At 36.8% G+C, this 19,150-nt stretch overlaps 2 protein-coding genes and 1 long non-coding RNA gene across 5 annotated transcripts; 2 read left to right on the top strand and 1 right to left on the bottom strand.

Annotated features, from left to right (window-relative positions):
- The first annotated feature begins 492 nt into the window (after positions 1-492).
- LOC105328701 (ATP-binding cassette sub-family B member 6) lies at positions 493-8,036 on the top strand. Its single transcript, XM_011429695.4, has 18 exons — positions 493-1,365; positions 1,466-1,595; positions 1,681-1,864; positions 1,970-2,083; positions 2,300-2,402; positions 3,409-3,498; positions 3,687-3,808; positions 3,929-4,038; positions 4,243-4,308; positions 4,542-4,756; positions 4,958-5,021; positions 5,110-5,195; positions 5,304-5,361; positions 5,537-5,641; positions 5,751-5,925; positions 6,137-6,249; positions 6,418-6,581; positions 6,783-8,036. Exons 1-18 carry the CDS (start codon positions 875-877, stop codon positions 6,916-6,918), a joined length of 2,526 nt encoding a protein of 841 aa, XP_011427997.3. The 5' UTR covers positions 493-874; the 3' UTR covers positions 6,919-8,036.
- Positions 8,037-8,878: 842 nt separating this feature from the next.
- LOC105328700 (uncharacterized) lies at positions 8,879-17,766 on the top strand. The gene is made up of 16 exons (XM_066077101.1): positions 8,879-9,038; positions 9,404-9,563; positions 9,677-9,855; positions 10,114-10,254; positions 11,038-11,291; positions 13,525-13,609; positions 14,304-14,336; positions 14,545-14,698; positions 14,782-14,954; positions 15,051-15,608; positions 15,985-16,052; positions 16,268-16,324; positions 16,464-16,563; positions 16,678-16,728; positions 16,824-17,105; positions 17,333-17,766. The coding sequence occupies exons 1-16, from the start codon at positions 8,984-8,986 to the stop codon at positions 17,722-17,724; spliced, it is 2,742 nt and encodes a 913-aa protein (XP_065933173.1). The 5' UTR covers positions 8,879-8,983; the 3' UTR covers positions 17,725-17,766.
- Positions 13,161-16,003, bottom strand: LOC109618810 (uncharacterized). Of its 3 annotated transcripts, none has more exons than XR_010711306.1 (3): positions 15,874-16,003; positions 14,294-14,363; positions 13,161-13,651 (listed from the first exon to the last, which is right to left on the bottom strand). It is a non-coding gene; the product is annotated as an uncharacterized lncRNA (long non-coding RNA). The 3 variants fall into 3 exon arrangements; XR_010711305.1 differs by having other exon boundaries at positions 14,298-14,363; XR_002199650.3 differs by lacking the exon at positions 15,874-16,003 and adding an exon at positions 14,520-14,657.
- Positions 17,767-19,150: the final 1,384 nt, after the last annotated feature.

The raw sequence follows: 19,150 nt of genomic DNA, 5'->3' as shown, positions 1-19,150 counted from the left end.
TCACATACATATGTACATTTTGTATATCCGAATACAATAAAAAGTGACAGTCATATCTGATATTAACTCGATTTACAAACGCTATAACAGCGCATGCACTTTTATAACAAGGAAATACCGTCGTAGTTTGTGATCTGTTTGTAGATTTACACCTGGTCACCGTCTGTTTATACCTGTGGCATTGAGTGGAGTGTGTGTGATGTTCATCAGAGTGTAGAAATACCGCTCTCATGTGACTCCGTATAAAAAATTCACGGTCACACGCTAAAAAAGTCTCGTGTATTAGAGAAAACGTGTTCTTCATGTAAACTTATTTTTGTATGTAAAACAAATAAATTAAATACCACTCATATTTAGAAAGTATATCGTTGTAAATATGTATATCGTAATTTTTCTGCTATTTTATAACAGGTTTACATTATTTTGCTCTTTATTGCAGTGCAATTACATTTTCATAATTATGTTTTAATCAAATCATTGTCAATATAAATGAAACAAATAAAAAAAAAATCAAATAGTTTTGATTTTAAAATTATATAAAAGAAATTGTAAATACTTCGTCATAAGATATCAGTGGCAGTTACCTTTAATACGATAGTAGGACATCTACTTCTGAATGAAATTTCTTCAAGGCCATCCGTATTTCTTATATTCGTCATGTGACGGCACTCGCTCTCTCTTCACTATTGGAAAAAAAATCTCCCAGTGTCAAAACATACTTATTCGAGCATTAGATAGGGAGAGTTTTTTGTTCCACATTGAGGTTAGATTTCAATCTTCTATACCAGAAAGTTTCTAAACTCAAAGTGAAACGCGCTGTTAAAATTCCTCCTCTTGAACTCGCACACAGTAACTGTTATTATTAATTGGAATAATGTATTATTGTGGCGAGTACAATTTTACGGAAATTTGGGTCGACAGTGGAATAAACCGGTGCTTCTACGAAACCGTCTGGTCCATCGTTTTGGTGGCCTTTATGACAATAGTCGGATCGGGACAACTAGCGACCTACGCCAAATATGGGAGAAGGATAGACCCTAACTTCAAGCCCAGCCCCGTGGGGCTGGTGATACAGATTACGATAGTGGTGATCCTGATGAACGAAGTGATGGTCCATGTCATCCTACACGACACCACCATTGGGACCCGCGACCTGTCAGGGTCCCACGTGGTGGTGCTCTTTAGTATGTTTTACGTGTGGTCCTTCTCCATGCGACTCCTACTCTTGGAGAGGAACGAGACCCTCCCCAGGTTTGTCCGGGGGCACGGGTTCGCTCTCCTAGTGTTCTGGACTCTAGTGTTTGTCAAGGAGAGTTTGTATTTTATTTCTTGGAACAGCAAGATTTATTGGTGGAATGAAGATACGTAAGTAGAATGTCTCCATACAGTAAGGTTTCTTCGATATAACATTTCCAGTAATGGGCGATGTTGATGAATTGTCCTAACCCGTTTTCCTTAACTGCAGTGTGTCTAAGAGAGTGGAGTTTGGACTTTGGTTGATCCGGTACATTGGATCCATCAGTCTCCTAATTCTAGGATTATGGGCCCCAAGTCTTCCGAGAAGCTGTGCCCATCTAACCACACGCATCAGAAAGGTAAGAAGTTAATGAAACTGTCACAAACAGGTTGTTGGTCAAATCCCTTAAAACACTGGTGAAGAAGTTAATATATTGATTTTAGGAGCCAAAGTCAAACCTTAAAGAGTCTTCGTGGAAGGGTCTAAAAGAAAACATTCGCATGATGATTCCTATAGTATGGCCGAAGGGGAGTTTTTGGCGCCAATTTCTGGTGTTCGTCTGCTTCATCATCTTGGTCTCTGGAAGAGTTGTCAACCTGTTTGTTCCAGAATATACCAAACGTATAGGTAAGAAAATCTTAAATAATACAGCAAAAGCATCACGAACATTGTGTGGGAACTATTTTCTTTCACTGCTGGGTTTTGAACTACTGTTATATTTTCTTGTTTAAGTCGATAGTTTGACGCCCACCAAGACTGAGTCTGGTGAACTGATTGCCCCTGTGTTTAGATGGGACCTGATCCTGCTCTACTGTCTGCTTCTATTTATGAGGGGAGGAGGAACAGGTAAAAGCAAAAAACAAAAAACAAATAAGCAAAACATAAAACTTATAACTATACCATCAACATACCTGACTTTGAAAGGGAAAATTAAAGAAAAAAATGACAATCCTCTAAATGAGCAGCCGATCTCGCATAGTAATAAAGCATGCTATGCTTTGGGATAGCCACACCAATTTCTCTTCCTTTTATTTTCTAACATACTAACCTCTGTCTGACCAGGTACCACCGGGTTCCTGAACAATCTGCGCGCCTTTCTGTGGATCCCCATTCAGCAATACACCACTCGCCGTATCCAGCTCAAATTTCTCCGCCATCTTCACAGGTACAGTCCAATATAACTAAACTATGCTAACATATTACACACTCATTTTAAAAATATGTTATATTTTTAAGAGGGTTAAATTGGGTTTTGGCGGAACAGAGCTTCCAACAAATAATCAAAGTACTGAAGTACTAACAGGAGTTGATTTTATCGATTGTTTTTTATTTTAAAATCAACGATATGTTATTTTGCTTGGCAAGTAGTTTTAATCTCTATTTGAATTACGCACATTTTTATAATATGGATTCTCGGACTTTTCCGACAAGAATTTCGAGAAAACCTCTTATGAATCATGTTGTGTTATATTAAAAAATAGAATTGATTTCATCAAACTATGTATCGGTATTCGAAATATTTCAAAAAGTGTATGGATCCAACCAATAATGAACTCTAGTCTCGTTCAACCAGATGCTCGGCTGTCTCCGTTAATCTCCGACAAGAGATACCAGGTCACGTGATTTATAACTTGATGACCTCTAAATATAGACTGACTCTCTGCTTGTCGGAGATGAACGGAGACAGCCGATGGTTGAACGAGACAAAATTGAACTCTGGCGTAGGAATACATACGACTGCAAAAAACTTCTAAATTGGTCGTACTATTTAAAATCTTACTATTTTTTAGGTATTTATAAATAAGTTTCCTTTAAAAACAATGCTTCAGCGTACATTACATCGAATTTATCGATTATTTTCAAGAACTAATTCTTGTCAGCGGTGATTATTTGTGATTAGGACCAAATACTGTTTCGGTTTGCCAGAGTAACTGCATAGGAGAGTTGATTAAAATCAACTCCCAAAAAGTACATCGCCAAATGCCATAACTAATACACGCATTCACAAATATTCTTGAAACGATCTACGCTCACTTTTGAAATATCCATTACCTCTAAAAAATCGTTGCAAAATAAAATACCAATATCAAAGACATGCAAGTTTAACAGCAATAAATAAGATCTAATTGAAATGTCATTTAGGCGTAACAAATCTGTATTACTGGTTTCAGTCTATCCCTGCGTTGGCACTTGGAGAGGAAGACGGGAGAAGTTCTGAGGACAATCGACCGAGGAACAACAAGCATTAACAGCTTACTGGGGTCAGTCTCAAAAGGAAAGATTCATCAAAAGATCTTTACCTGTTTTCCGTCCATTGACGTATCTTTTCTACCATCCTCAAAATTATAGCAAAACTTTTTTTTTTTAATTTTTGGAACAATAGGGCAGAATAGAAAAATTTGTTCGTGAGGAAAGCATGCATTTTTAAAGAAAGCTTCTTTTTATACAGGTACATTTTATTCAATATTTTCCCGACCATCGTGGATGTAATCCTCGCCATCATGTACTTCGTCCTGGCGTTTAACTACATCTTCGGAATAATCACCTTCATGTGCATGCTGTTTTACTTAGGTTAGTCCTTTACTTATAAGTATTTTATGTTTCGCCAGTAACTGCAAGGACAAAGTTTCATTAGTATTGAGCACAGAGGTCACAGAACTAAATGTCTTTGAATTAAATTTCTCATTGCAGGCATTACGATTCTGATCACAGAATGGCGGACTAAATACAGACGTCTTCAGAATCGCCTGGACAACCAGAGAAACCAGACCGCTGTCGATTCCCTGCTCAACTTCGAAACGGTAAATCACCTTATGTTGATTGCATTGGACCGTGATTTTAAGGCGGTTGGATAGTTTACTAGTTCTATCGTAATGCCTTTCTATCCCTGCTTCAAACAGTTACTAATCCTTTCATATAGCCGTATGCATGATCAGAAATCAGACGAATATCGTCTTAGTAACATCTTGCTCTTAATTCTTCAGATATTGACACTTTCTCTACAGGTGAAGTACTATGCTGCTTCAGATTTTGAAATCGGAAGATACGATAAAGCAATCCACAGTTTTCAGGTAAATCCTGTGGTACTTCACATCCTGTTGTACTTCACTAAATTACTATCTAAAACCCAAAGCTGACCTCTATCTTGATCAATATCAGAGTATTCATTAAGTTATGTATTTTTTCATCAGTATGAAGTTTGCGAAGTTCCAAACACAAAGCCAAACTCTCCCATGTCCCCTTATTTATGTGGCCTAATACAAGATAGTCTATATACGTTGAATTTTTTTTTTTCAATTCTAAGTTGGCGGAGTTCAAATCCACTGCGTCGCTTAACCTGCTGAGCTGCCTCCAGAATATCACGATTACAGTGGGCTTCTGCGTGGGATCACTGCTGTGTGCCTACTGCGTGGTGGACGACATCGATGGGCTCAAGCTGACCGTGGGGGACTACATCCTGTTCGGGACCTACATCACTCAGCTCTACGGACCCCTCAACTGGATCGGCACCTACTATAGGTAGCGAGGAAGAGAGAGAGAGAGAGAGAGAGAGAGAGAGAGAGAGAGAGAGAGAGAGAGAGAGAGAGAGAGAGAGAGAGAGAGAGAGAGAGAGAGATATGATATTGTGAAAGAGTTGATGGATTATATTCTTTCCATTTATTTCCATTTATTGCTTTTATTTTGTTAATCCCCATTTTCTCTCTTTTTTCACCCCTATAGAATGATTCAACAGGCGTTCATTGATATGGAGAATATGTTTGAACTGTTGCAAGAAAAACCTGAGGTATTTGGATTTTTTCATCATTTGTTTTACTAGCATTAAGACTGATGGTCATATAACAAACCTACTTCAATGGTGCATGGTTTTGTAGATAAACGATCCAATGGGCGCTTCCGGTCTGGTTCTACATGGAGGACAAATTGAATTCAAGGATGTTTCATTCAGCTACACCAAAGAGTAAGCAGAGCGTTTTGTTTGATGCTTTTTGTAATGTTGATTGAAATGTATTATCGTCTGCTAAGAAATATGTGACTTTACTTTGTCATTTTTCTTGGTCTCCTTTAGGCGGCCAATCCTGAAGAACCTGTCTTTTACAGTTCCAGCCGGACAAACGTTTGCATTGGTGAGAATCTCTTCAAATAATCAACGACTCTATGTTCACTGGTGTGAAATTTCGACAGAAAGGCAGTGTTTAGATGGATTATGAATATTTCCTCTCATTTGCCTAGCTGTGAACTAACAAAACTATTGGGTTATAAGATCAACTCATATTTATTTTATAAGCAATTCCCTTCCAGGTTGGCCACTCAGGAAGCGGTAAAAGTACCATTGTCCGTCTTCTGTTCCGTTTCTATGACATTCAAGGTGGCGCCATTCTTATTGATGGGCAAGATATTTCACAGGTACACAATCAAGCAAACATAATCAACTTGGTCCATGTTGTTTTTGAAATACTAGTATGCGCGCTTTTGGAGAGAAAGAGTAACACCCTTATTTTATTCACCTGTCCAGGTAACACAGGTCTCCCTCCAGAAACAGATCGGGGTGGTCCCGCAGGACACCGTGCTGTTTAACCAGGACATCCGGTACAACATCCGGTACGGGAACCAGGAAGCTGATGACGTGGACGTGCTGGAGGCGGCCGAGGCGGCGGATATACACAACAGGATCCTCAGCTTTCCTGAGGGTAAGGGGAGGGAAATCCTAACAAAAAAAAAACTTTCTATGGGAAGTGAAGAGGAAATTTTAAAAAGTTAAATAGTATATACATGTATAAGGAAGCAATAAATGCGACGACTGTAGCTTGGACCTGCAAACAAGAGTTAATCTTTTTAAAAAATTAGCTATCCACAAAAAAATCATTATATTATATATTTAGTTGGATATTTTTTGGTCAGGCTATGAAACAGTGGTAGGAGAGAGGGGGTTAAAATTGAGCGGCGGCGAAAAACAACGAGTGGCCATAGCCAGAACCATACTGAAAAACCCAGCTATCGTTCTTCTTGATGAGGTAGTTATTTCTTGATGATATATTTATATAGTTATATAATACCAGGGCCGAAGGATTTATAACTATCATAGTCTGAATATTATTTGATTAACCGTGGATGTCTGATGTCCTGCTCTTTAATTGTTGGTAATGATGATGATCGTAATTTTATTATATTCTTGTACGCAGGCGACATCGGCTCTGGATACAAGCACGGAGCGATACATCCAGGCCTCCCTGGAAGAGATCTGTCGTAACCGCACTACGATAATCGTGGCTCATCGGCTGTCTACGATCATACACGCTCACCAGATCTTAGTGATGAAGGAGGGAGAGATCATAGAGAAGGGCAGGTATGTACCAGCTTCAATTTTCAGTTATACGCAATGTCTTATTGAAAGTGTTACCCCCCCCCCCCCCCCCAGCTAAGCGCAAACGCAAAATGACATCGTAAAAATATATTCTTATGAAGTCCGACATGCAAACATTTTGCATTTGAATCCATTTCTATGTTTTGGACCAAAGCACTATGAATTTTATTGTATATATTTTAGACATGATGAGCTGTTATTGCACGGAGGATTTTACAAGGAGATGTGGAAACAGCAACTACAGAACCATACCGATAAAGACAATGGCGCCTTAAGCTCTACGTCATCAACTGGCTCAGCAGACGACGGTGCCAGCTGATGAAAAGCCTTCCTAGATTGGGATACTGCTGTTATAATAAGATGACATTGTTAAAAAAAACCCTGCCATGAACCATTTGTTATTCACAAAGTGAAATATTTATTATATATGTCAAATTTTATGGATGAATGGTTGAGTAGAGAAAGGGGTCCCAAAAAAGTGTTAGTCTTTGAATGTACGAATTCTATAAAATAGTATGAATAAAACTAAGGTATTTTTAGTATTACGTATGAATTATGTCTGAGTATTACATATGAGATACATGTATTTTTGAATATATAAATATGAGGTTTATATGAGTATTTCGTCTGTGATATGGTTGAGTATTACAAATAGGGTATGTTTAAGCAATATGTATGAGGTATGTTTGAGTATTACATATGGGGTATGTTTGAGCTTTACGTATGAGGTATGTTTGAGCACTATGTAAGAGGTAAGTTTGAGCATAACGTATGAGGTATTATATAATTACTTTATTGAGAGGGGTTGTATTAGCGTGCACAATGTTCCCGATCTGTTGCTGATGATTCTGACACTCTTGGTTGTATACTTATAGATGTCCAATGTAACTTTTGCATGTTGAAGAAAAATAAACGAATGTTGATTATACTTACAGCTAAAAGAATCGTGAATTTATTTTTTATTTTTTTTGGGGGGGGGGAGGGGGCGATGAACATGTTTTATGGAATAAATCAAGATGATCAGAAACAAGTTCTCATAACTAATGAGTACTTTTTATTACATTGCAGGACAGAAATGTACAATAACATTGTAACTGTTGCATTCATTGTACCATTCGTGTACAAATTAACAAGTCAACAATTACTAGCTCTGTGTAGTGCCGAGCACATATTTGACAGCTCCTTTGCTTTAATTTGTGTTTATTCTTGCAAATAAATGTCCTAGAGTATAGTATAATAGTCTTTCCTTGAAGCATTTTCCTTTTAAACGAGATCATGGTTTGTTGTGTGTACTCATTTTGTCTGAATTCAGTCACAAAGCATTTTTTGTACCGGTATTTGATATCATGCAATGAATCTGTTTACTTAGGAAAAAAACCTGATTTATGTACCTTCATTTATGTGTAAAGAACAAAAAATCTTGTCAAGTGCTGTTTTAAAATTGTTTACAAAATAAACTTTAAAATCAAATGTTTTAGCATGCGTGAATTAAAGCCATGAATGTGAATTAGCGATCAAATCAAAACATTTTATTATCAACTGATTTGAATTCCTAAGTAATGCAGGCATTTGAATCACAAGCTCTTAAAAATTTGAAACCCTGGTAACTACGAGTATAGTTGTTTAACGATTAAAACATTGACAATGACTGTTCTCTATTATCTAAATGCTCCTACAAAATTTACAATATTTAAACAATAAAATGCTTTCTTTGTTTTTTTCTGCAATGATCGTTACCTATCATAATCTGCATGAATCATCAAAGAAACCATTCAGTGTTTATATTTACATTTTTCTTTTGACAAAGTATAATAAATTGATTGTAAAAGTAAGCTAAATTAACTAAATTACTTTTAATGTACATAAGTAGGTTAGATAAAAGAAATAGTCAAAACCGTCTTCTCTGGGAATTCGAGTCTGACATCAATGTGATAATTTCGTTTAGTCCAGAATCATACTCGGTAGATGTAAATAAAAGATAGTGTATACATGTATTTATTGATATTCATTTTGGTCAATTTCTGACTTATCTTCATATTTGTAAACAACGGTACCACTTATTGACCCTAAGGGTAAACTTGAATCATAGTACATGTAACACATCTCACAGCAAACTTATTACACGTCACAACAGCCTGAACTTATCCGCATTTGAAGTTTATTTGATTGAGTGCAATCTAAATTTTACCACAAAGAATTTAAAAAAAAAAATCTTTTTTTTGGTCAAACAGAATGGAGAGTCTTGAATCACGATTTTATAACAAACCAGTCGTACGTGTACCTGCCGGGACCAGCACTGGTTCTCTTACTTATAGCATGTATCGATAAGCCCCATACTGATATGTAGGTCAAACAATGCCAGGAACTCTTAGATAGTCACAAATATGGATACAGTACTGTTTTGCCTCTGTCTTATTTCAGGACAATATATTTTGTCAGGTAGGGTTCATGGTAAAATGTCAAAATTAAGCTCTGAACTCATTGAGAATGACATAAGGTTTAAATCTAATTTATTTGACTGCAATTATTTTTTACTGGTATCCAATGTCAGTGCTTGCCAGGTACATGTACATGTACTATTATAGTAAGTCAGTCGACGAAACCACATGTAAAGTAGTCAGGTGATACAAGTATCGTGTACACTATTTAACAATGCCTCGGTAAAATCAAAAGGCAACAGTATATCTTGAAAAAATTCACAATGTATTTCTAATAAATCCCATATTAAATTTGTCTGAACTACATATCAGTCACGACGTAGTAAATGATATTTGAAGATGATAGGAACTTTTATGGTTGAATAGCCACAGCGTCCAGAATACGGTTGGTGAATGGCCATGGAGCACCAAACCAAGGCCGGCTGGAGGTCTACGACAACATGCTGGGTGTGTGGGGGACCGTCTGTGACGACTTGTTTGACAGAAACGCCGCCGGTGTCGTCTGCGGACAATTAGGGTACAGCAGGTGCGTGGATCTTTGTGGACAAACAAAAAACAAAACAAAATAAGGGCAGGTCTCGTGAATTTAAGTTGTTTTGATTGAGAAAGATTTCAGAGCTTTCCTTCATTTTGAACCAGATTAAACGCACAGGTGAAGTCCCAAGCCTTTTTTGGCCGTGGAAGCGGGCGTATCGCGTATGATGACGTCAGATGTTCTGGATCTGAGACTGACCTGTCTCAGTGTTCTCACGCCATGATCACTGATTGTACTCACTCGGAGGATGTAGGAGTCATATGTCAGAATACCTCAACCAATGGTAGTCAGCACATCCTAACTATTGTAATATTGATAGATTATGACGTCACATTGCATTTTTGATATGATATAATATTCTTATTGGATATTTGTTAATCTGTAACAATAATTTATAAAAATATTTATAAATTGCTTCAAATAAGAATTGGATGAATACAATTTAATCAAAACACGGGTTTATCAAAGCCTTAGATCATTTTGAGATGTTAGAAATATGTAAAGTTGCATTCGATGATCACGTGAACACTGTATTTTACAGCCAATTGTAATTTCGAACAATTAAGCAATTGTCCGTGGGCGAACATTCGTGGTGAGAATTTTGATTGGATGGTTCACACCGGCTCAACTCCATCATCGGGAACTGGTCCTGTGACCGACCATACACTCGGAACCTCCTCAGGTATTTACAAGATGGTGTATTTATGAGATGGATCATGGTCCATGAATGCTTTCGGTCTATTTCGACGCTGCGATTAATTTGGACCTTTTGAGTTGATCAGTTGACTGAGCGTAAAAAATGGACGTATTGAGAAGGAAAATCATGGTATATGCTCCGAAGGTGGGATGTCTGTGTATTTTTCTACTAATTTATTTGATCATTTCATTAACTATTTAGTCTTTGAAGGGATTGTTAAATACTATAATGTCGAATTTGTTTCCATATTGATGTATTTAAAAATTTTGAAAATTGACCTCACAGTTCTAACGAAGTCAATACTGTTGTTTCAGCAATATTCGTTGAATGGTTTTCGTTGATAAGTTGATCCGCGAAATTCAATGCTCATTGTAGTGCAATTTCTACTAACATTTTGTATTGATATGGTCATAGGCCACGTTTACGCATCCTTGAAACTGCTATTTTCATTGAATCTACGAAAAATGACACTTTTGAATCCACAAAAATTGATACCCTTGAATATCAATGAAACGTATAAAACGTATAAAAAGTGTTCAGATGGACTGCAAAAATGATAACGACCTAACCGGGCAATCGATGATCAGGGAACCTTGAGTTTGCAGTTGTAGCTCTGCTTAGCTGAAAATTCGTTTTGTAATAAAACATAAAATCTTCTGTCTTTCTTTTATAGATTCATCAGACATCTTCATATATATATTTTTTTCTCTCTTATTGCTTAATATTTGTGAAATAAATTTAAGTTAACCAAAAAAACCTGGGTTGCAGGTCACTACGCTTTTATCGAAACCAGCTCTCCTCGAAAGCCCGGCGACATAGCTCGCCTGGTGAGTCCCAGTCTGTCGCAGTCCAACACAAGGTGTCTCCAGTTCTGGTACCACATGTGGGGCCGAACCATGGGGACACTAAATGTGGTGGTGTCTACATCATCCGGGAACTCTACAGTGTGGAGTCTGAAAGGAGATCAGGGAAATGCGTGGCACCTGGCTCGAGTTCCTGTCACTAGTACAAAGACCTATCATGTAGGTATTACACTATTACAAGAAACAGTCACGTAGGTATTACACTATTAAAAGAAACTGTCATATATGTATAACACAATATAAAAAGAACCTATCATGTATATATAATACAGTATATAGGAAGGACATGTCATGTAGGTATTACACTATTACAAGAAACTGTCATGAATGTAATACACTATTAAAACAAACTGTCATATATGTATAACACAATATAATAAGAACCTATCATGTATAGTATACACTATATAAGAAGGACCTGTCATGTAGGTATTACACTATTAAAAGAATCTATCATGTATGTAATACACTATTACAAGAACCTAGTTATTGCACTACTGAAGGGCCTATTGTGTAGGTGTACATTATAACACATTATCACCAGGAACTATCATGTAGGTGTTGCTTTAGAACCATTTTAACAAAAGCTAGGACTTTGGGTTGTTGTGTCAAACAGCAATGTGACATATGCCTGTCTATTTCACTGATGGCCTCTCAGCCATGTCTCTTTGAAGTCAACAAGATTTGTCTGGCTTTTGAGCTAAGACTACGCGATTGGTGAATATTGCTTTTCCAAAGATATCTCAACTCCCATGTTATTAGAGGTAGATTATCAATAATCACTGTCTTCCGTGCAATACTTTTGGTAATCAAAAGTGATTTTAATCAAACATGATAAGTCTTTGAATACTCGATGACCTACTTTCACCGCTTCAAAATCACAGCCCCGTGTTACACCGATCACAGCCCTGTGGCAACGCACTTTTAAAAAATTACGCACTTTGAAAATTCTTTTCAAAGTGCGTTAAATTTTGGACAAAATCAATGAACTTTGAAATTTTTTTTCAAAGTGCGTTAAATTTTGGACCCAGTTAACCCACTTTGAATTTTTTTTTCAAAGTGCGTTATGAATGTACATTTTCAGTTTTTAGCATCGAGACACTTACCGCACTTTGAAAAAAAATTGTATAAATCAAAATTCTGGAATTAAATTCCTAATTTGTTGATAGTATGATGATTCGTTAACATTTATGAATCTTATTTACTGTTTTTAGAAACGGGGATAAGGGTGGGGTGTGGGTTAACCAAAGATACAGGTCAATTACCAGTACTTCATTTCACTGGTTACAGGAAGAAGGCCCCCATCTACTCTTTTTTCCTTCCAAAACATATATGATATTCAGAACTTAGAATAAATGTAGAACATCGGAAAAAGAAATACGCTTTGTTGTAAATTAAGTACATTGATATTGAAAAAAAAAACGAGCTGGACAAACAATAAGTTCTCCAATGGTATGTTAAAGGATCTATAAGTGTTTCAACATAGACCCTCTTTTATAATTCTAATCAAATAAATCACTTCATTATAAAAACAATTACATATACATTGACAAACATTAAGCATTAGGTCGTGGTTTTTCTCTCGCACTGATTCTCTAAAAGTTCATTATGTTTTTTAATAACCATAACTAACGTATCCTTTTTTCACATCATGTTTGTTTATAAGCACATGCAATTGAAGACAGTTGAAATATGTTATACATTATGTTTATTATCAATAAATGAATTAGATAATTTTCTTTTCTGGCACAGCACAATGTACCAATGCATTTGCTAAGCGATGCAGTTTATGTCATATTTGGATAAATCAAATCTCCCAAGTTGTTCTTTTTGGAAATTGTAAAACAACGTAAGCTTATAAGAAAAGGAAAAAAATTCTAATCGAGAAACTGTTTATCAGCTTAGCTGAGAAGGCAGTGGGGTCTAGAATATACACAAGGTTAAAACAATTATTTATTGTATCTAAAAATATATATTATTTCGACTAAACCCTGAACAATTTTTTTTTCAAAGTGCATTAATACATGTATCGACAATATCAACACAATTTAAAAAAAATGATTTTTTTCAAAGTGCGTTGACTTGGTCCCAGAATTAACACAGTTTGAAATAATTTTTCAAAGTGCGTTATAACACAGCCACCTTATTTGCGATTCTACACGGTATTAAACACCATACCAGTATTGAAAGGATGTACTTTTTAAACGTAGATTTTACATCAGTACAAAATCATTACATGTGCTTTTCATAAGGTAAGTTTCTACATACAGCCATGAATGTTGTATTTTGACAACGGCGCCATGCATGACAGACTGCGGTCTCAGTATTTTATAGTACACTAGTACATTATGATTTTCTATACCAGTATGTACATCCTATTGATTGGTTGTAGGTGGTCCTAGAGGCGATCGTTGGGTCTAGTTACACCGGCGACATCGCCATAGACGACATCTCTTTCTCCAACGCCTCTTGTACAGGTACTGTTCAAATGCCGTAATGTACTAGTAACACTTCGTTTCCTAAAAATAACCATTAATTTTCGTTTTGTATAGTTTCAAATCATACAATTATTGTATTAAGGTTTATTGATTTCTGTGCTTTTCAGCCAACAAAGTCTAAAAATTTATACTCGCAATGTATTTTGTTTTTAGAATACATAAATAGGGTCAAATACTTAAAAAAAAAACATTATTATAGTGTTTTAACTGTAATAGACTTTATGTGACAAACACTTACTCGTAGTTGAAATATATAAGGAATAAGGAATCATTCTTTGAGTATTATGAGGTGATAATTTTGGTCGGAGCGTGATCAAATCCAATAAAGCCCGAAGGGCTTTATGATAGATTTGATCACGCCCCGACCGAAATTATCACCTCATAATATTCAAAGAATGATTCCTTATTACTTATATTTATATAATTTTAGGCCATTGTACGATTAAATATTTAAATATATAAATAAACAAACCCCGCTGGCGCCTCGATTTGGCGTCATTTGTATTATGAGTTATATAGTACAAAATCGATACGTAGTGTTATCACAGACAAAGACACTGGATAATGTAAATATATATAAATAGGCAGAACATTAAAGAGTTTAATCTCTCAACTGAGGCACAGATAATTGATATTGAATAATTTCATGAAGAATTTACTTACTTACTTACAGTTTCCCCATCAGCCGCTGTAGCACATTTACCATGTAAGTAGAAAACTGCTTTTGGAAACCCTAAAATGATAAACAATTGACAATAAAAGCGGTATCAAATATTATAAAATGCAAACCCGTTCCTTGCAATAGCTACTGCAAACAAAATTTCAGTGATAAACAATTATCATACTGATTCATAAATTGAAATTTAAAAACAGAAAAGTAGAAAGTCACATGTAATTTATCTTTGCTGTTTCAGCCACTGACTTCCTTGTACGGCTGGTAGACAACAACGGGAAGGCTAACCAGGGCAGGGTAGAGGTGTTCTATAACGGCTCCTGGGGCACGGTCTGTGACGACCAATTCGACCACAACGCTGCCGCCGTTGTCTGTTCAAAGTTGGGATATGAAAGGTACTTTAAATTTTGTAGAAAAATAAAGAAAATCAAGACGATGATTAAATCTTCCCTTAGCTAACCAAGGATTGTCTTTTAAGCTCAACAGCTCAAGTCAGAACTCGTAACACTTTTGGTTCCGGAAATGGCACCATTGTCTTGGATAATGTCGTCTGCAATGGTCACGAGACCGGGTTAGACAAATGTCGTCACAATCCGCCAGGTGTCAGTGACTGTTCCCACGGAGAGGACGTGGGTGTCGTCTGCAGTGCTGGTAAGTAGACTATTGCTTACGTCACCACTCAGTAGAATTATTGAAATTAATGGAGAATCATTATCTACACCGTGCTCCAATTATGTTTCTTTGTAGAGTGCATGCACGTGAAAGCTGACATTGTCTTCATGCTGGACTCTTCAAGTTCCGAAGGAGCGGTCAATTTCCAAAAGCAGAAGGATTTCGTGTCTTCCTTCGTGAATGCCTTGACAATAGGGCCCTCAAATGTCCAAGTAGGGGTGATCACTTTCTCCACGACCGCACGGGTCAATTTCGATCTGAATGACCATCGGACGAAATCAACTGTTGTTTCTGCCATAAACGGAATATCTTACCTACAAGGTTCTACTCACACTGATCTTGGGCTAAATCTTGCCTGGACCAAAGTCTTCAACCAACTTGGCGACCGCCCTGATGCTCAGAACATTCTGTACGTGCTGACAGACGGACAATCCAGTAACCCAGCGGCCACAGCGGTACAAGCTGGGCAGGTGCGCGAGCACAACATCAAAACATACGCCATTGGCATCGGGACCAATGTCAGGAGACCAGAACTGAACAGCATTGCTATGAACAGTGCCTACGTGATTCAAGTGTCCGACTTCTCCAACCTTCAGACCATCACGTCTAAACTCAGAAACGACCTGTGTTCAGGTAAGGGTTTTACCGTAAAACACATTCTGTTAACTCCCAAGTTTGCACATCATGTGTTGTCCCGCGAGGCATTTAAGATGGCTTGCTGATCTTTGCCATATTTAGACTACATTGATCTCAATAAAAAGAACAGCGCTAGCTCGAAGTAAAGATATGCGAAAATATTCAAAACTTTATATTACATATGTAATTTTTGTTTACCAAATAACAGCTTACAGCTTTAAAAGAATATATCTAAGAATGCAAGGAATATTTGATGGCTTACCTGTTGACCACCAAGCCTCTTTATACTGGAACAATGAGCGTTAAGCCTTCGTAATGGTGATATGCTATATAATAGAAGATCTTTAACTCTGTGGACGTGATCTTGTTTTAGATGTCCCGGTGACTACCGCCTCGCCTCCTTTGGACTGTAAAGGAGTAACCTGCCAGGGATACAACAACGTAAGGTTTCTACAATGGTCAAGATGTTTTAGAAGCAATAAAAGCGATTCCGCCCTGCATCTCTTTGAGTCTTATATAAATAATTAAAATTGCTAATCTGGTGGGTTTTTTCTGTTGTCATAAGCATCTCCTTTATTGGCCACTAACGTCCAATACATTCCACAGTGTTTTATTTCGTTAAACCTGGTGAAACATTTTATATATCTGCTTTTTAGACTTGTATTCTAAGCGACACTGGCCGGAACGGTACTCTTGCAGCCGGCTGTCAACATGTAAGTAATCAGATTTTATTCAAGATACTGTATATCTGAAACTGTAACTAATGTTACCAATAGTATACTTGCGCATTTTTAAAAAGTTATAATTTTCAAACGATGAAATGAGATTTATTGTAATGAGGAACTGTTCTAGGAATGCCACTATATCATGACCATTCAGTATTCGCCCTGTGGGTCATGGCCGCTCTCATCCTGTTGTTGCAGAACACAAAGCTGCATCGACTCCATCCAAGGTGTGTGCATTTTTCTCTAAACATGCTAAATTATTACCCAGGTTTCCGATTAATTTTGTAACATTACTTTTGTATGGATTATTGAATTAATAGTTTGTATTTTTAAAATTTAAGCCACAACAACCTTCTCTATCACCACTTCAACTACAACAGTTCCAACAACACGTAAGACACACGTAATATCCTTCTCTCTCTCTCTCTCTCTCTCTCTCTCTCTCTCTCTCTCTCTCTCTCCATTGCAATATAACTATGTCCTCTAGAGGCACCTTGTCGAGATCACGGACCAGTTGGCTACTGCACCAATGAAAAGGATACCATTTGTAACCCTACGGACGAGCGGGGTTGGGATTACGCCCAGCACATGTGTCCAGTCACGTGCAACCTATGTTCGGAACACCTCCGTCAGGACTGTGAGGACAACGATAAAAACGGACTCTGTGAACTGAACAGGGACAGTATCTGTAACGCCGCCAATCCAGAGGGAAAGGAGTTTGCTATCAACGCATGCGCAAAAACTTGCAACATGTGCAGTGAATACTATGGTTAGTAAAAGTTCTAAACAGATGATATTTCAATATGTAGACATTCGTTCTGAAAGTAGATGGCAAAGGTTTAAGACGAATAACTATTGTACACCACACAAGTAAAGTAGTATTCAAGAAATACATGCTAAAAATGTATATTCAAAATAAAATATTAATCTCAGCAAATTACCCTGAAACTGAAATACACTGTTAAAAGATAGTAAACTGATCGATGATTTGTACAGCAATTTACAACGAGAAGCACGAATTCACAAGCAAAACAACACCGACAACAACCACGCCCACGACAACAACAACTCCCACGACGACAACAACTCCCACGACAACAACAACGCCCACAACAACGACGACGCCAACGACAACAACAACGCCCACAACAACGACGACGCCCACATCAACAACAACAACGCCTACGACAACAACCACACCAACTACGACAACAAAACCAACAACCCAGAAGCCGACATTTCCTTCTACAGCAACACCGACAACAACTGCCCCTGCACCTACAACATCGACAGCTGCTCCAACAACTACCACTACACCGACGACGACAACAACAACAGTCGTAGAAACAACAACCGAAGAGAACTCCGGAGTTATTATTATTGGTTGAATGTTTCATGATAAGATCAAATAAATGTGATCTATTATGTGATAGAGGTGTAACGACGTTAATAATAATGGGTATGTTGAAGAGAAAATTAAATTTCTCAGACCGGGTTTGGTGGTTTTGTAATTTAAGACCATTCTAACCTTTTGGAAAGAAGAATACATGTTCTATATAAATTTAAAGAAAAATATTCAAATTTTGAAGCCAAACATTTGGTTTTTTGCTGAACCATAACGTTTATAGTCGATCTGGATGACGGTTTTTCGTTGACCGTTTAAAATTAATTGTTGAGATTAATATGGGAAATTTACTTTTATATTTCTCTAAATGTAAAGAATGTTACATTTGGACATGTCATCGCAAAAGCTAACAAGAAAGAGTACGTACGCTGAGTGCGATATCCTGGAAGCAACACAATTAAGGAGACTGGACGCTCACCATATTATCCATCATATCTACGTTAAATCTTAAAAACAGTCATACAATATTATTTAACGAATAGTTTAATGTTCATTTCAATAATCCATTTACAATCGACCTTTGTTATAGATCTTTGCATAAATCAGACCAAGTCTTTATAATTTATTTCTTGTAAACCTTATTAAGTGTAAAAATAAGTGAACAAGCTCTCACACCAAACACTCCTAATTCACTTACCAATGCTACACTTTATAAATGGCAGGGATTTGATAAAGGGGCATAACTCCCAAAAAATCATTATATCAAAACTTTCGGCACACAACAATTCTCTTCAGTTCAAATGAACCAAAATTCCCAGAAAAAATAAGGAATTGGGATTTCCTAGTTGTATGTACATTTCCTAGTTGTATGTACATTGTACATCTACACATTGTGTCTTATATGTGTATATCATATTTTTTTCAAATTCTACTCAGAACTTTATTCGATACTGGCCAGAGTTCTTTTAAAAGTACCAAAATTCACAGACAAATTATGGAATCGAAAATTCCAGGTTATGTGCACATCTACACATTGCGCCCTAAATACCTACAAAGTTTCGCAAAATTCTGTGCTGCATTTAAAGAAAAGTTGCGCTGACAAAAAACCCCCAAAATCTAATGTACTGACTGACAGCCGGTGTAATGAAGAATAATGACCCCCTGGTCAAAATGAGTATACCCCCGCAACTTGTTCCTTGGGGTATTATAAGCTTGTGATATCACTATTGTTGTTTAAAGGGTGTTTCTTGTCCAACTGGAGTGATAAATAAATTGGGAAATTGTACAGTTTGAAGAAAGTCAAGTAAAACTTGTTGCTAAAAGCAAAGAGTCTAACGAAATAGTTAATAATAAAAAAGACGATAAAATGATTATGCACAAGCATATATATTTACACGTATTCTAATAATTCCAACATCCAACTCATATTGTAGATACAGTGTGGTGCACAAAATGGGGAAATAATTGTA

This window comes from Magallana gigas, chromosome 2 (genome assembly GCF_963853765.1).
Source record: "Magallana gigas chromosome 2, xbMagGiga1.1, whole genome shotgun sequence".
Lineage (NCBI taxonomy): Eukaryota > Metazoa > Mollusca > Bivalvia > Ostreida > Ostreidae > Magallana > Magallana gigas.
The sequence above is the reverse complement of the archived record's forward strand: the minus strand, read 5'-3'. Positions and strand labels throughout refer to the sequence as shown.

Excerpts from the sequence above, each read along its gene's own strand:
- LOC105328701 (XM_011429695.4), top strand. The coding sequence starts at position 875 with ATGTATTATTGTGGCGAGTACAATTTTACGGAAATTTGGGTCGACAGT. Across the intron at positions 5,362-5,536 it reads CCGGACAAACGTTTGCATTG|GTTGGCCACTCAGGAAGCGG; the intron begins GTGAGAATCTCT and ends ATTCCCTTCCAG. Across the intron at positions 6,582-6,782 it reads GAGATCATAGAGAAGGGCAG|ACATGATGAGCTGTTATTGC; the intron begins GTATGTACCAGC and ends TATATATTTTAG.
- LOC105328700 (XM_066077101.1), top strand. The coding sequence starts at position 8,984 with ATGGATACAGTACTGTTTTGCCTCTGTCTTATTTCAGGACAATATATT. Across the intron at positions 14,337-14,544 it reads CGCTGTAGCACATTTACCAT|CCACTGACTTCCTTGTACGG; the intron begins GTAAGTAGAAAA and ends TTGCTGTTTCAG. Across the intron at positions 16,729-16,823 it reads TACAACAGTTCCAACAACAC|AGGCACCTTGTCGAGATCAC; the intron begins GTAAGACACACG and ends TATGTCCTCTAG.